This window comes from Coturnix japonica, chromosome 1, assembly GCF_001577835.2.
Source record: "Coturnix japonica isolate 7356 chromosome 1, Coturnix japonica 2.1, whole genome shotgun sequence".
NCBI classification, from domain to species: domain Eukaryota; kingdom Metazoa; phylum Chordata; class Aves; order Galliformes; family Phasianidae; genus Coturnix; species Coturnix japonica.
The window spans coordinates 86786474-86803741 of NC_029516.1; the positions used below are offsets into that span (position 1 = coordinate 86786474).

Here is a 17268-nt window from a genome sequence, read left to right on the forward strand (position 1 = left end):
CTTGAATAGTTTTTCTGTGGTGAACGTTACTACATGAATATTATAAATTTCCTCAAGAAAGCTTCTATAATGCTATTATGGAAACAGTGTATTTCATATTCTTGTCAGGCGTCACTGTAAACCTACTGAGGATCATAAAAAGTAAAATAAATCAGCCATCTGCAAAAATTTTGAGATTACAGTATCTCTGAGGTTGTAAACATAACAGTGTGTATATCTGATTATACAGAGGACATCCTGCCATATTCTAGACCAACATTTCCAACGTCAAATAATCCCAGAGATCCCAGCTCCTCCAGCTCTATGTCTTCGAGAGGATCAGGAGGGAGACAGAGGGCAGATCAAGCAAATATAGCCCGAAGAAATGTTGCAGAAATGCAAGTACTGGGAGCGTATGAACAAGGAGAAGAAGAAGAAGATGAGATGGAGGTAACTGTATTTGTACTACTGACCATAAGTAGATAAATAAAATAAAATAAAATAAAATAAAATAAAATAAAATAAAATAAAATAAAATAAAATAAATAAATAAAATAAAATAAATAAAATAATAAAAAATAAAATAAAATAAATAGATAAAGTTTATTTTCTGTTCTTAGATGCCAAGAAGGTACTTTTCAACTCTAAATATTCTCCTCAAAAAATCATTACCTTTAATGTCTATTAACAGTATGCGTAAACCCAGAAAATAAATTCTAAGAATGTGTCAGGAACATAAAAGCAAGATGTTGCATGGAATAACTGTCTCCACACTAAACTTGTGGATCAGAACTTGCAGAAATAAAATATTTTAATGTGCTTCATTCAAAAGTCAAAATAAGCCATTAATTCATCTATGAACAATTTCCTTTCACAGTTTTTGAAAGTTTCAGCTTCTAGATTTTAGTAAATATTATGACCTGCAAGCTCATTTTTGTCCCTGCTTCATGATGTTAATTCAATTTAAATCCTGACTGTAGAAGGAGTGTGCAACAAGCAGTCATAGTGCCACACATACTTAAAAGTAATAATGAATGTTTAAAGGAAAATCTCTATAAAGTATGTAAAACAATCTCTAAATAATAGAATCTAACTTATAGTCATTGGTGTCTTTTTTTTTTCTTTATTTTCATACAGGAAACAGAAAGCTGAAGACAGCAACATGTACTGTAACAGGCTTTTGAAATCTAATCAGAAAAAAAAAAAAATCACTTAAGATGCCTCAAGTCTGATGATGTTTGACGCCAGAAATAATGTTCAGTGCAATCAGAGTGTACAATTTTTAATTTTTTTTTCATGCCATCAGAATGCTAGTTTTTATTTTACTCTTTCTTTGTAAACCCTCATTATTAGGAACAGCTCTTGCTTGTTCCCTGATGCTACATTCATCACCTCACTGCCCAAGAAGGCAGGTAAGCTGCTCTTCATGGTACGTAGTTCAGCTGCTGCTTCAAATTTGAGCAGACGCTTGGGATCTCCAAATTCCTCCCCTGACAGTCAGTGCTCAGTGCACTGCTGGTCCACCAACGAGCCAATTGATAGTGTAACAAGTAATACAGCATTGACTGAAAACTTCCACAAAGTGAATATTGTGGAGAGCATTCTTTTAGTCTAAGGATTTTACTGTAGTCTGCTGTTAGTCAAATGGCATCTTGCAATTTCAGAACAGACCGTGTGTCTTGGTTTTTTTGCCAGTCTCTTGCTAACTTTTTGCAGCAGATACAGTTTTACAAATACAGATGATAACAATTCAGGATGAGGTGGCTCTTCTTATTGTAAATACGTACTCATTTTAAATCCCCTGTGGTACTTTGTCTTTCCATTTTCAACTTTAAGTACATTCTTATTAAAAATGTCCCATGGGATGAACAAGAGGTAAGGCAATGCGAATGGTATTCATCTAATCACGGCATGAGCGAGTTTATTAGAAACGCTTTCTAATTCTCAGCCTCAACAGTGCTGATGAAAACAAGAAAGAAAAGCAGTGGACATTTTTAATAAAGACTGGATAATATCATTGAGTGTTACTGGCCCAAATCTCAGACCTCTACTTGTGTCAATTCACCTTAAAGAAGTGCCACTTAAACAAGTTTCATTTGATCTTGGCGGTTATGTTTTTTGTAATGCACTGCTTATCTTTTTTTTTTTTTTCCTTGGTTTTAAAAGCACAATCACTAAACTTTGTTTGTAAACCATTGTAACTATTAACCATTTTTTGTTTTTTTGGTTGTTGTTTTCTTTTCTTTTTTGTCTTATTGAAAATGTTAAGCATTTGTTTGGAATATTTTTCGTTTTCTTTTTTGTTAATGCTCTATGTTTGTATTGGGAATATTTGAATGATGACAGATGGTAAAGTAACGAACCTTAACGTGGGCCATAATCAGAACACTTCTCATTTTTCCAGAACTTACAGAAAATTCTCAATTTTGTTGTGGCCTCTCTCAACATTGGATTATCATTAAAGCTGAAATAGAGGCATTAGTTGCATTGAATTTGCCAAATGATGTCCTCTGTCTGTAGAGTTATTGATCTTTTTTGTAATTATAAAATTTCTCTGTAATTGGTGCTAATGGGAAAAAAAAAGAAAAAAAAAAAAAAGAAAGAAAGAAAGAAAATATGTGTTTGTTTATGGAAAGCTATCAGGACTAGCCCCAGTGGAAAAGAAAAAAAAGGAAAAAAAGAAAAAAAAAAGAAAAAAAAAAAGAAAAATAGTGTTTTGGTGTTTACCGAGGACTGAAATTTTTCATTTAGCTAATTTTTAAAGAAAGGTTACATAGAAAGGATGTGCAGTACTAAAGGAACAATCCATGTGATTAATGTTTTCATTACGTTCATGTAAGAAACCTCATATTTTAGCCATAATTTTGCATACTGAGGATCCAATAATCAGAAAAGTAATTTTTGTCACATTATTTATTAAAAATGTTCTCAAATACATTTTCTTTCTTGTGCATTTTTTTGTGTTCCCTGGTGCTTAATTTTAGGGCCAATTCTGACCTTATCTCTAATGATTTGAATCAGAATCTATTCCACAGAAATCGTGCAGGTTACAGCGTCAGAAGCAGAGTAGGAAAGCTGGATGCAGCATAAGATTTTACATAATTACAATTGATTACCTTCAAGATCTGATATTTGGTGCTTCATGAACTGTGATAACTAAAATGTCCCTTAGCCTGCCAATTTCCAGAGGGAGCTGATGAAGAAAATCTGTACCAACAAAGGCATTCACCTCAGGGGTGTGATACATTGGTTACAAAGGAAATAAGATCCAAATACGGGAATGAAAATTATGAGTCATGTTTTTGTTGGAGGTCTGTACAAATACAAGTTTTCTTAACAGCCTGCTGTGGCCATTCTGTGCCCTACAGAGTCCTGCTGTGGACCACGATCAAATAGGTAATGTTCCCTTTTCCACTCTTGCATTTTCATAGCCCCATTCTTGCTTTCTCTTTCTGTATCCCATTATTCCACCAAAAGACAGAAGAATAACACAAAACAGAAAAAAAAAAAAAACTATGTTTTTTCACTTGAAACCTTTTGGCTCTTTGCCACATCCATACTTTTTCTTTCCCAAGAGCTTAAAACATTCTGGAGCCAGATCCAGAGATGCTGCAGAGAACTACAGACCCACATGTTTTGCTACTGAAGATTGCCAGAGCCTTAACGATTCAATCAGGCATAAGCCATAAATGTAATTTATTTCATAATTGGGCTTCAAAGCAGGTCTTAGGATAGTAGCACAAGTTAAAAGTTACAGTGTTGCATTTCTGTTTTTATTAGAGTGGAAGTTTTTCTGTGTCTTCAGTCTTTGTGCCTGAGCTCAGAGAACCATGCGTTAAGCTACCAATGTAGTACAGACAGGATCCTTCTGGCCAGACTGCGCCACAGAAGTCATCCATCTAGCCTACACCTTTCCTTTAGAGGAGTCAGGAAAGGTCAATTTGTTGAGCACAGACTGCTTCAGCAGCTGATCATCTCTCTCGGTGCTAGGCATGGCCTGATGGCTTGGGCTCAAGCCATTGCCATGGCAGGGTGTGAGGATCAAAGTGGAAGGCAGTTTTCCTGAGTTTGTCAGCAGCTAACCCTTTGAAACCACTCAATCATGGATCCCAGAAGCAAAGATTTGAGACACAATACCAAGGAGAATCCATTTATATAGCAGTGAGAATGGGGAAAAAATAAAAAATAAAAAATAAAAATAAAAAAAAAATCTGTTCTATACAGAAAGGAAAATGAGTTGGTAAAACTGGAATTCTCTTGCTGTTAATGCCCTAAAGTGGGAATGCAGACTGGAGAGGAGGGAATGAAAAGAAAAAGGAACTTAAAGAGCTGAGGAATCCAAGACTCATGAAGCTAATGGCAAAATTCCTGTTTAATGAAAGTGACTTGGAAAGGAATTGCTTCCTTACAGACTGGTAAACACTAGCACACTAGCCACCAAAGTGCAGTAAACACTGGTAGAAGAGTCAAATCCTTGCTGCATGCTTGTTTTGTTCTTCTCTCTAGATGTACACCATCATTTTCATCTACTGGAGGAGGCAAGTGGAGTCTTTATTCACCATGGCATTCCGCATTCTTGTCGCATGAGATGATGGGTGTGGAACCTACTAATTTCTTATCTCTATATCTGGCATAAAGTGGAGCCAATTGCTTTTCAGATTTTTTTTTTTTTTGGAATGTGACAGTCAAAGCCATGATGACAAAAAAATGTGTTTATAGATTTTTTTTTATTTTTTTTTATTTTTTTTTTTTGCCTGACCTAAGATATTTTTAGCAAGAGCAAGATCAGAAAATGCAGAAAAAAAGTGTTTAGTATTGACATTTATTCTTTGGCTTCCCACCAGTATTAAAGCACAGGTGTGATTCAGAGTCAGCAACAAGGGATAACAGCAAAGAGGCCCTTATAGGCTTGAATGCATACAAGGACAAAAATGAAAAAAAGAAGGAAAGAAATAAACCTCTTTCAGCAAATATAACTAACAAGGTGTTCCTAAAGTAATTGTATAGCATAAAAAATAATGGCTAAGAACTTTATATCTGCTGTTAGTTGACACAGAATCAAAGATTTCATTATATTCCTGAAGAATGTGTTTACAAAGGAAATTGTAGTGTACTGAGCTGAGTACAGATAAAGGCAGAGATTCTTGTGCTGAGTGAATGCCTGAAAAAGTGAGGCTCAGAACTGGCTCCTGTCACACTCAGCATCAAGCCAAGTCTGTACCTCACTGAACACTCACATTTCTAATACAAATGAAAATTGAAACAAAACATTTGTTTCTATAGCCCTGATTGAAAGATGCTACAAGGGTGACAGTATTTTGTGGTATAGAAAATGTTAAAATTCAAGAACCATCATAATACTGATGCCTTTAACAACTTTTTTGGTATGTGTACCTGAAAGTAGTGTATAATGTAACAATGCAAGGTAATAAGTCCAGTTATATAGGAAATAAGCTGTTTAGGCAGATGCAAACAATACTAGTGCCAACTGACTTTTCAGTGGTGCATCTGTTGTCTGTTCCTTGAGCTAACCTCTGTCACAGGATCCACCTGAGACAGATGTGGATAGTAAGTATTACATCCCTGCTACTGTAAATTGAATGCTTCAGGACTTCACCGGAACCACCACAAGCATTGTGTGTACCATAGCTAAAGGAAGACATACAAAAAATACATTAATTTGCCCACTGGACTACTATTTTCTGCCCTTCTGTGCATTATGACATTGTTTTCACTAGCATTTTTCCTACAAAAAGGAAAAAGCATACAAAATGAAGACTGACTGTCTAGTTGGCACAATCTTTTTGTTGGGAGAGTACTTCCATGCTTAGTGAATGTTCTGCAAGTATTTTCTTCAGACAGAATTTTTATTTGCCCATTAAAGCCATGTGCTGTATTTTTGGTACTGTCATACCAAAATTATATCTTTTTTTGGGACCCTAATCCTTGAAAGCTTGCTTTGGTTGGCGTTTACAGAGGCAGGTGGGAAATTCAGACCCCACACTACCAACACTCTGTACTATCTGTGTCTTTAGGTAGGGCAGTAACACCATTCCGGATATAAGCTGGAGGGGCTGAACAAGTTGTTGGTTCCAGAATATTAGTGTCAGACCATGGAAGAAATCAGGGTGGCCAAGCTGGTGAACAACCCAAACTTTAGGTCCTTTGAGAACAAGTAAGCATTGTGCTCCTACTGTATTGCATATGGAAACTTTAGTGAAACAAATGGTAACTTCTATGGAGGTGGCCATTTTTTGCTATCATGGTAATTTCAGCCACATCATTTTTTGACTGACTGTTTGATAATACTGTACAAGATAAAAAGCAGGATGTTTTGAGTCAAATTTTCACCTGTAACAAAGCATCTTTGAAAGAACTTTCCCATGAAAACAACAAACAACTTAACTGAGTTTCCTGTAGTAGAAAGGTGCTATGGACACTTTTGTAGCAGATATCCTTCAGAGTAGTCTGAATCCCTGTGACAATTATAATTAATATATAGTGGGATTCATTTGATGTTTGCCACACAATCTGACTATGAGCATTTCTGTATGACATAAGTAGTACAACTTACAGTAGAACTTAGAGTGTCTGTTTTGATTTAGGATTGTAGTCAGGATGGTTTCTCAATAGCTGTTGGAGATCTTTTATTTGGTTAGTTGGTTGGTTAGTTAAATCTATAAAAAAGGGAAAACAAAAAGTGGAATTTGTGCGGGTTCCTTGCTTACTGCTTGTAGGCTTGCTTTCTTGGAAGCATTCACACTGTCACTATATTTTGACATCATGCCCACAATGTGGAAATGCAGATTCCAAATGCCAGGAAAACACATATGTACTGATTTCAGTTCCTTTATGCTTCTCATTCAGAGCAAACTGCAGAGAATGCTAGTCTAGATAACATTTGGAATCTTTTGTTACTATCAGTGGCATATTGACAAAGTTTGTAGCAAAGTGGATGATTTAATAAGTTAATTGAGTTTTAAATTAATTCAAACGTTGCCACTAGTTAGAAGAAAGCATCAAATGACAACCACAGAGAAAAAGTGCAAATGATATATACCTTAAATACTTGCTGCTTGCAAAACTTCAACGACCAGAAGTTATTCGGTGGTTATGATTATTGCAGTCAAATCAATTATCTATCAGAGAAAGATGGTGTGTTAACAAATTTCCCAGAAATGCTAGAACTAACGTTGATTATTTTTTTTCTTTTAAATATTTATTAATCTCATTCAACAGATCCAAAGACTGCTGGTGTGACAACGTTCCTGTTTTTGAGGAATGCCAAAGCATCATTCTGGATATTTCTTTGGGCATTAAAATAGGTTTAGTGGGAAATAGCCTGTAACACTATTCATTTCCTTGCCAGAAACTTAAAAATTTCAGCTGTAAGATCAGATGGATTGTGGCTTCACTAAATGAGGAGAAAGAATTGTGGTGGAAACATAAAAGTTCGTTTACAGGATAAATAAAACACAGAACAGTGTTTGTGTTGTCCAGCTGTCTGAGAGCCGAGGACTTTCAGGCAAATATCGTGGTAACAGCAACAAAACTAAACAATGAAGTGTTAACTACACTCAGTTGCTCCAGCATGTATGTTCACACCCCCAGCTTTAGGTGTCTTTGCTGCTTGGTTACCTATCTATTCACAGTGGCAAGTTGGGGTACCAGAGCTTGTCCTTTTTTACTGCACCTCAGTGGTCTGAGCTTGGTCCTGTGTTTCAGAGCAGCACCGCATGGCTGCCCTGCAGTACAGTGAATCATCAAATGACATATATCAAAGGTATGGCATCATAGTATCATCATAGTATCATAGTCTCGTGCGGGTTGGAAGGGACCTTAGAGATCATCGAGTCCAGCCCCCGGGATTCGAGCCTCTGTGTAGCAGAGCGGCACTTCTACCACTTGCGCCACAGGGGGATTTGAACTCCGGGCCCCAGTGTTGCAAGGCGGCGTCTTTAACCACTTGCGCCACCGGGGCATGCTACCTTGGGTGTGATAGTGTCGATCATTTTATGTCATATTCAGTCAAGACTTCCTACTATATTATATGAAATTATCCTTTTGAATATATAACCTATTTGTTGTTTGAGAAATGATGACTTCAAAAATTATAAGTGCCTTATTTCTGTTGATGAAGAGGATAATACTTAGAGAAGACAGCTAGCTTTTTCATAATTAAACCACATTGGTATCCAGCAGATCTGCTTTGGATTCCTTGGGCAATTATGTGCTTTTGTTTGGCACTGGCTTTGGGTACTACTTCTGAACTGTCTCCCATTATCATATCAGTTTAAACTGTTGGCTCCTCTGGACCAGGGCTGTCTTCTTCTGCATGTATATGTGGATAGTGGTAGAGGGTGGTTGTGTCTAGTATTGCTGCTACAATGTAAACAATACTGAAAACAACAGTGAGGAAGAAAAAGGCCTGAATAAATTTGTTTATCTGAGGAAGTTTCAAAAGCTTCCTCTGAGTTGTTACCTGTAAAAAAACAAAACAAATGTGAACCTAAGAACTTCCATAAAATGTATTTCCAGTAGAAAGAAAAGGAAATATTATGTAAAGGCAGCGCAACGTGAAGTCAAAGAGAAATTTGCATTCATGTACTAGTGAAACTTTTTAATAGGAAGTATGATAGATGTGGAAAAATGTCTGTGTGTATGAAAAATAATTTCTATTCCTTGATAAAGCTGGTCTATAATTCCAGTGAAATCCCACTCCTTTTGACAGCTGGACTCATCAGGAGACTCATGAAAGCACGAGATGCATCTTTTCCACTGACAGTGATTTCTGAAATTGCTTCTGAAACAGGCTGGAATTACTGTACTCAATCTATCACTTTCAGAGCGAAGTGTCAAGGTTAATACTTAAGTCAGGCTTTCCCATCCAAATCTCGATCTAAAGAAAAAGAAAAGTGAACAATCTTCATAGTGGTCTTGGAGAAATGGCAAGTGAAGCAAAGTACCAATAGTTTGAAATAACCTACAGTGGTGAAGTTGGTTTGACCACTCAGATGGTTAAATGGATAGACAGAAAATAATGAACTTCATTCTTGTACTGACTTATTTTCTACTGATGGATCGAGAGTGTTTCTCCTTAACTTGAATCTGAGCTAGATGTATCTTAATCTACGGGGAAAGATAACAGCTAAAAACATCTGGATGACTGAGAAAGGTCAGGAAAAAAAGTAATACAAGGAAGTAGAAATGAGTACATGTGGAAAAGGGAAAATATAAATTCTCCGAAAGTAAACCTGAGGTAAACACACAGCAACATGATCCATAAGACAAAAGAATACACCTCTGTATGATTAAGGAAGTTGCCAGGAGACTGAGGAAAATAAAATACCCTGTAATCAGAAGGTAAATTTTGATTTGCTTTTGGAGCAGTGTCAGCGTGGTACCAGAGAAGAAGTTTCAGTCACCAGAGGATCCCTGGAGGTGTTCAAGAAACATATAGTAGTGGTACTGAGGGATGTGTTTTAGTAGGCATGGTGGTGATGCACTGATAGTTGGACTGGATGATCTTAGTGGTCTTTTCCAATCTTTATGATTCTGTGATTCTAACACAGTAACTGGGTTGCTCCTGTGAGTGAACAGATCACATCCAGGCACCAAGGAAAGCTCTGCTGAGCCTAATGATAATTCTCCAATGCCACGTTAACAATGAGCAGGTCTCTGTCTTACAGGCATCAACACAAACCCAGGAGCAAAAACCAGGTTCCCCCACAAGGGAGATACTACTTCTCATTCAGATCTTCTTGTGATTTTGTTAGCCTAGCACTTTATTTTAAAGGGCATAATGTATTGCTCTTATTGCCTTTCTGTCTGCATGCATAAGTGATGCTGTTTCTGAGAGCAAATCTTTTTCACCCATAGTGCTGTGAAAATGAAATAATTTTCAAATATGCTTAAATTAAGTATGCTTAAATTATTTAGAAGCCTAGGATTTAGGCCTAGAATACATTTTACTATACTCAAATATTTGCTGCCTCTTCACATGGTAGTTATGCAGTTTTTGGCATCTCAGTGTAATTAAAAATAACCTCTTCCCCAGATATTTCATTATAACAATGTTGCTGCCTGGATAGCTGAATCCTACACACAAAGGGAAAGGAGATTTATAATGGTATATAATGCTTTTATTGATATTCAAGTATTTTACAGTGACACAATACTTAAATGCTAGTACAATTGTAATGACAGTGGAGTTTATGGAGCAGTAAATCAACCACTCTATACTGAATATCAGTTCTGAGGCAAAAAAAATAAGTGTAGTTTGCTGTTAAGTGTTTTTGAAAATCATATCCACTACCATAGTATCCTCATGTATTTTCTTGACAGTCACAATTTCGTGGCATTTGCCAGGGATGTTATACACAGGAGAATGAAAGCTGTAGAGTGTTTTTTTGGTTTTTGTTTTTATGATAGAATCTACCTATGGATACATTCCCTAGGAATACAATTCCCAGTAAACATTCTTCCTCCTGAAATTGCCTTTTGTATCCATGTTAGATCATTGAAAGGGAATGATGTCCCTAAGGCTCTGGAGCAGATCTCTAGGGCAAGCATTTCTACTGGCAAGTCTTGTCTCTCAGCACCCTGGGCAGATTGCCTGGTTTGACAATCTGGCTTTTAACTGTAACCTCTAGGTTTTTATTATCATTATTGTCATATCTGCTTCTCTGTCATTAAGAGACTTTCCAGTTTCACTTTATTCAGCTGGGAGCTTTAAACCCTCTGGCCCATAATTTCCTTTACTTTTTTTGGCATTTCTTCTTCTCAGTCCTTTCATGAAACTCGTCTGCTGAGTGACATGCCCTCTGTAAAACATAAGCCATAATTACTCTAGGATTGCTCATACTTGGCATAAATAGTGTACTTGCAAGTATGTAGCTTATAGCAGCAGCACAAGTCACATTTAATTAAACTGCAAAACTACATCTTATGGTGTTCTTCAGGAGAACGCAAAAAGTGAGAGAGAAGGCAAACTTGTCTCAAAGAATTTTTCATTCAACCTGCTGTGTTTAAGCAAGAACCTTTCCTGAACTGGCTATGTAGATACGTTGAGAACAGATATCTTTCATTTAACATATACCTTTTATATGGAGGACATACACCTTTTAACAGGATGACCAGCTCAGTTGTTTACAGTGTTAAGATACAAGCATTATTGTTACCGCTAAGGTAACCTTTTCTTGAGCATCTCAAGTAGTTCCTTTAAAGAATACCCAATTTTAATTTATTTTATTTTTGGAGGGTGGGCTTTTATATTGCTATCATTCTTAGAGTTATTAGAATAATATGAATTGCTACTCTAAAAAAGACAACAGAAGCACTAGTTTACTTGCAGGCTAAAGTTGTTGCTGCAGGCTAAAGGTCTGTGTTGCTTATGAGGCTATTTTCTCTTTGGAAAGACAGAAATGGATCACTTAGAATTTCTCATTTTTATCAGTTCTGTTCTGTCACTACTGGCTAAAAAAGCAAAACTGAAACATTATTTAGTTGAAAGGTTTCAACATTCTTGGCATTATTTACAGCCCAGCCCTCCCCCTATTTTCTTTTTCTTTCTTTCTTTTTTTTTTTTTTGTTGTTGTTGTTGTTGGGGTTTTTTTTGTTTGTTTTTATTTTTATTTTATTTTAATCTATAATTCTTAGTTCTCATAAAGAATAAAAGCTTCTCAAGAAGAATTCTATTTTTCTGTCTAGCTGTGGATATGTTTAGACACTGAGGCTTAAAAACGCTGGCTTAGGAAAGTCTACTATTTCAACCAAACCCTTCTGGCTTTATACAAATGCAAATATGATGAAAATCTCAGTCTTGTTTAGAAGCCTTGCAGCAGAGTTTTCATTCAAAATCCTGATCTGTTTTGCTTCCAATCTCTAATGATGTGAATTCTACTCAGATCAGTATTGCCATCTTTCAAGCTGCCCTTCTAACTGAACTGAACCATAATCGCAGAACAGTTTTAACAAGTTTGTGGGAGATTGATACTTACTGGTCTCTCTAAAAGTAATGCCTTCTATTTATTTCTGTGTAAACTACAACAGATACAAAGTGCAAAATTTTGATTTTTGATAGAGCAAATTTTTCAGCTACAATACACTAAAATTTCAGCTACACTATTTTTCAATGTAGCCACTACTACTAGCTATGCATTTTCATCAGTGATGAGCAAGAGCTTGCACGCCATGATAGTCAGAATATGCAGGACCATCTGGAACACAGCTTGTCTTTCATGTCACTGTCACCATTGCTGAAATGCACCACCTACTGCCTCACTGTGCTCACATCCACTGTTTGGTCTCCATAAAAGTTCAGCAAGCATTGGTGAATGTCAGTGGGTACCATTTTTTCTGTGGGGAGGATTCAATGACCCACCTTTGCTTCATCTGCATTTTGATTTCAGACACCATTTTGTCACATGGCCCCTCTGCTGCTCTCTGCTACATGGCAACAAAATGTAATGAGATTGGCAGGAGAGTTCAACCTCAGCTGCCAACATCAACCTCTGGCTTCATGGGCCAGTGTAATAAAGTAGGGAACGTCACTTTTGGAGCAGCCTTTATATTTTAAAAAATACTGTGTCAGGAAGTTCTTTTAGTCTCTATAGCTAGAGTTAAAATTTTAGTATAATCTAATTTTATTCCTATAAATTCTTGAGTATGGTTTTGTAAAAAGTTAATGTGAACTTGCCAATTATAAGTTTTTATATATAGTACATGTCATGTAGATGACAATTTTTAGATTTTTTTTTTTTATTTTTTTTTTTTTTAATGCTTAGAGTGTATTTATATTAGCAGGAAAATGAGATGATAATGTTTCTAAGTTTGAATCCCATTCATAAATAATTTGACCAAATACTTACTGTCCCATCAAACTAATTCTGTGAGAATAGTTCATGAACTACATCAAAGGTGCGCATAATACAAAGTACTCCTAGGGCAGTGCAAACACTGTGAAATTTTAAGCACAAATTTATCATCACTGAATGTGACCAAACTGTTCATAATATTTCACACTTCTGTTCCAAGAGTCATTGGCTACAATTCTGTAAATCCTCTAAATGCATGTAAACCTGGTACTTGTAAGCCTATAAAATGTTATCACTTCAGCCCTATCTATTTTTAAGCAATCCCAATAGGAATTATAACCCTGACTATTAAAGTGTTTTCTTCTTGGTGCTGTTTTCCTCTCTGAATCCTGTAATACACATCTCAGTAGTTCCGATGGTTGAAGGGTTACTGGGTGCTATTTTTCTTACTGTTTTAATTTAGGTAATTTAAAGAGGCATTTGACACCAAGTAGGAAAAAAACTACTTCATTGTTCAGCAAAAAACATTTTCATTACTGCTGCAATTAGCTATGGTAGCTGACCTTCATTTTTATCTAACAAATAGTGCTTTGTCTAAAATAAATTGTATCCCTGCAAATTCCCCTGAAAAACAGAGATCTTCAATGAATGGTCCCAGCACTTTAACACAAACTGAGATTGAATGCTGCAACAATAGGAAAGTGAAATATTCGTTAATATATTTATTTCAATAGCATATGGACACTTCTTTTTAGTTCTTGTTGGTGGTGTTATGTGGAATATCTAAAAAAGAGATAATCAGCACTAGTTATAAAATTACTGTTATTCACTAAACTTTAACAGACAATTTACTGTTTTTTTAATGTTGCCTATCATGAGCATTTCTACAAAACACATAAACCTAAAATCTCCAGTTGTAATTTGCACTAGCAAGAAAACAGCTGACTTACGAATATTATTATTAATCTTAATAAAATCACAGAGAGTGATGAGGTCACCCCCGAGCCTCCTCTTCTCCAGACTAAACAATCTCATCTCTCTCAGCTGCTCCCCATAAGACTTGTGTTGCAGATCCCTCACCAGCTTAGTTGCCCTTCTCTGTACTATTCCAGGGCCTCAGTGTCTTGTAGTGAGGGGCCCAAAACTGAATGCAGTACTCGAGGTGTGGCCTCACCAGAGCTGAGTACAGAAGGATAATCAATTCTCTTCTCCTGCTGGCTTGGCTATCTCTGATACTTATGTCTACGCTGAATCTTTTTTGGTATTTTCAGTAACACCCAGTGTTCAGTACTGAATGTGTTTTCTCTGCTATCTAGATACTTACTATGTCTAACTTCAAGAACTGGATGCCTATAACCCAGCTGTATGCATCTTACAAAAACTAATGAAAAATCTGAAGTAGCCTTTGGAGTAATTCTGACAGATCAGACCTCATCCTGGATCCAGGTGATGCACAGAAATCTTCTTCTGCACAGTACCGCAGATTACAACTACAGTAAGAATTGATAATGATTTTTGCTCAATGGAAACAAGACACAGTGCTGGCAATAGGAGTATATATTCTCAGCAGTTCCCAATTCCAGTCACAGTAGGACAAACTTACAACCTGTCTAAGCCAAGTAATATTGATATCAGTATTAAAATAATCCTTTTAAGTTGGAATATATATCCAACTGACAAGTAATCTCTTGCTTCCAAGCTTACTCAGAGTCATGATGGATTAGACCTGATGAAATATGTATTGCATATTCACCTCAAGTTATGCAAGTCGAGAAAGCCTGTAGCTTCTTTCCCTTTGAGCCTTGATTTGTTGGTCTTGTTCAGGTCTGCCTCTCTCTTGGTGTCAGGGTCTGCTGCCACAGCATCTGACAGCTTCAGTATGACAGGTTACTGGAGTTAATAACATTAGCACGTAGTTCAGGAAAAACATTCTTCTCTGAAATGATTTTAAACAATTAGAGCTGTTATCCTGCAGGCTTTGTCAGAGTTGCCTAGCAGAGGTACCAAAGCAGTCTTAATAGAGAGACCTCTACATACTTACATCAGAACTCGAGTTGCTGTGGATTCATGGTGATTCCTGGTGATGGTGATTAGTGTTACATTTTTACATTTTGGTTCTTGGTTGTTGTTGTTGTTGTTTAAATTTAGAAACCAAGGAAACAAAATTACTTCATCTGTAATGAATGTTTGAGGAATTACTAAGTTGCTTTTACTTTCCAGTATTACGGCTTTCTTGTATTAACACAGGTGGATTTTTACAGTCTATTCACACTTGCAGAGATAAAATAGAATCTAATAGCAGTAATAAAGCCTTTTTTAAGAAGAAATGGATTTGGATGCTTTAAAATACAAGATTATACCTCACTATGCTGTAAAAGGTTGATACAGTCAGTAAGTCACAAAAGGTAACAGAAAGTAAAATCAAAGTTGAAGTTATTTTCTGGTCTGTGGAATTTGAGCCAAATTCACTTCTGGTAATATTCAGTTGGAGATTCTAGGTGGAAATGTTGGTTGTCATTTACCTACATAAAATCAGAAAAAATAGGGACATTCCTTATTTATTTGTTTGTTTAAATTAAAATTCCACTTACTGCTCTGTTATATAGTTATAAAATGGATATGAACTACTGTGTTATCTGATTGTCTTATAAACCGTGGTTAATCAGTGCCATTCATGACAGCAAACTGGCTCACAGTGAATAGGACCGATTGCAGTTGCAGCTCAGAACTTGGTCACTTAGTTAACAATGTAACTGCTTTTAACTAACATTTTTTTAATAGTAATAAGTTTCAGTATTGTTAAGCTGAGCCTGGCTGTGTTGGTGATACTTGGCTTCTGCTCTGAACTTAACAGGGTGGGCAAGAATTAATACAAAAAAGCTCGCACACCATTGCTTAATGGTAGCATCAGAAATTTGGGTGTAGCTGTAAGGCTGGATTTAGCTATTTGTGGGCCCATGAATGTCATCTAGTCTAACTCCCTGCCGTGAACAGGGACATCTGCAGCTAGACCTGGTTGTTCAGAGCCCCATCCAGCCTAACCTTGGATATTTCCAGGGATGGACATCCACCATCTCTCAACAACCTGTTCCAGTGTCTCATTACCCTTACTCTAAAAATCTTATCTCCTCAGAGCCTTCTCTTCTCCAGGCTGAACAGTCCCAGCTCTCTCAGCCTGTCCTTGCAAGAGAAATGTTCCATCCCTTCGATCATTTTTGTGGCCCTTCTCTGGACGCGTTCCAAAGGTCCATGTCTCTCCCGTACTGAGGACTTCAAGTTATGGAACCAATGAGGTCCTGGCAGAGTGCAAGCTGTGAAAGGCTTTCAGAAGAGCTTGGGATTTTTACTTTAAGGCATCAGTGTATGCTGCTGAATCTTTAAAGTCAGATCCCATTTCCTTGCATTTTTAGAAGTCATACATTACTCAGTGAATTACAAGCTACTGTTAATAAGTGTATGAGCATACTATTCTCACAGCTATAAATTTATTTACTCTTGTTTGTCAAAACTTTTTGCTGTCTTAGTGTAATTCCTGATGATAGCATATTAACAGGAACTGCCTTCTAGCTGAATTGTTCAACTTTCATGCTGAGCAGAATCAGTTCTGCTTTCAGGCAAAGCTTTTCCACAGTGATTGACAGAAATGGATGGCAAGGAAAGTTCCAATTCAGTGCTGTAGGAGACATTAAAAATGGCCACAGAGATTATTACTGTGCATTAATGGCAATGCAAAGGTTTGTGTTTCATTGCTGAACGATGAAAGGGCTTTGGGGAGGTATTACCATGCTGCAGTCCCTCAGCAGCACTGCCCTGCATCTACATCTGAAAGATGTTTTCTTCCTCAGAGGGACAGACAAGATAAGGAAGTTGGAAGTGTTTATCCCAAAGAGAAACAAAATTTTGGAAGAGACAGAAAAGTCCCTGTATCAACTAGAAGATAGGAAAAAACTGTGTAGCAAGGGAAATCTAAAGACAATTTGGCCATTTGGTATTTTAAGATGGTATAGATTCATTAAATCCCAGACACAGAGCTCTAGCTTTTTTGATTGAAAGCCACAATAAGTAATAAAGTTCTAAGTATTATGAGGGTGCAAACCCCAGCAAATCAGAGTGATACAGTGTGAAATCTGCCACATGGCTCTGCAGTCAGCAAAAGAACTCTCCCTCTCTTGCCAAGTGAAAAGCATCAAAATATAAATCCTTCAAAACATGTATTTTGGTTTGCAGTAATTACAAAGGGGATCACAATGGATAAGGCTACCCCACATTTAGAAATACCACAGAAAACAAAAAATAGAGGAAGGAGGGGGGAGTGAAGAAAGTGATTTGTCTCTGGAAGATTACTGTCTCTAGAAGCTCCTAAGTCAAGCAAAAGCCATGAGCATTTGGTGTAACTCTGGGAACAGCTTTGTTGGCAGAGAACATTGAACATTAGACATGGTCAGTAATGTGTTGATAGCATGCAGAACATGCA

The 17268-nt window shown here is 36.7% G+C and overlaps 1 protein-coding gene across 8 annotated transcripts in view; it reads left to right on the plus strand.

Annotated features, from left to right (window-relative positions):
* ROBO1 (roundabout guidance receptor 1) overlaps positions 1–1173 on the plus strand; it is a 688445-nt gene extending 687272 nt beyond the window's left edge. For all 8 annotated transcript variants that reach the window (XM_015880144.2, XM_015880189.2, XM_015880164.2 and 5 more), the window contains 2 exons: positions 230–429; positions 1117–1173. In XM_015880144.2, coding sequence (XP_015735630.1) covers positions 230–429; positions 1117–1131 — 215 coding nt within the window. In that variant the 3' untranslated portion in view covers positions 1132–1173. The remainder of the gene's footprint in view (positions 1–229; positions 430–1116) is intronic.
* The last annotated feature ends 16095 nt before the right edge of the window (positions 1174–17268 follow it).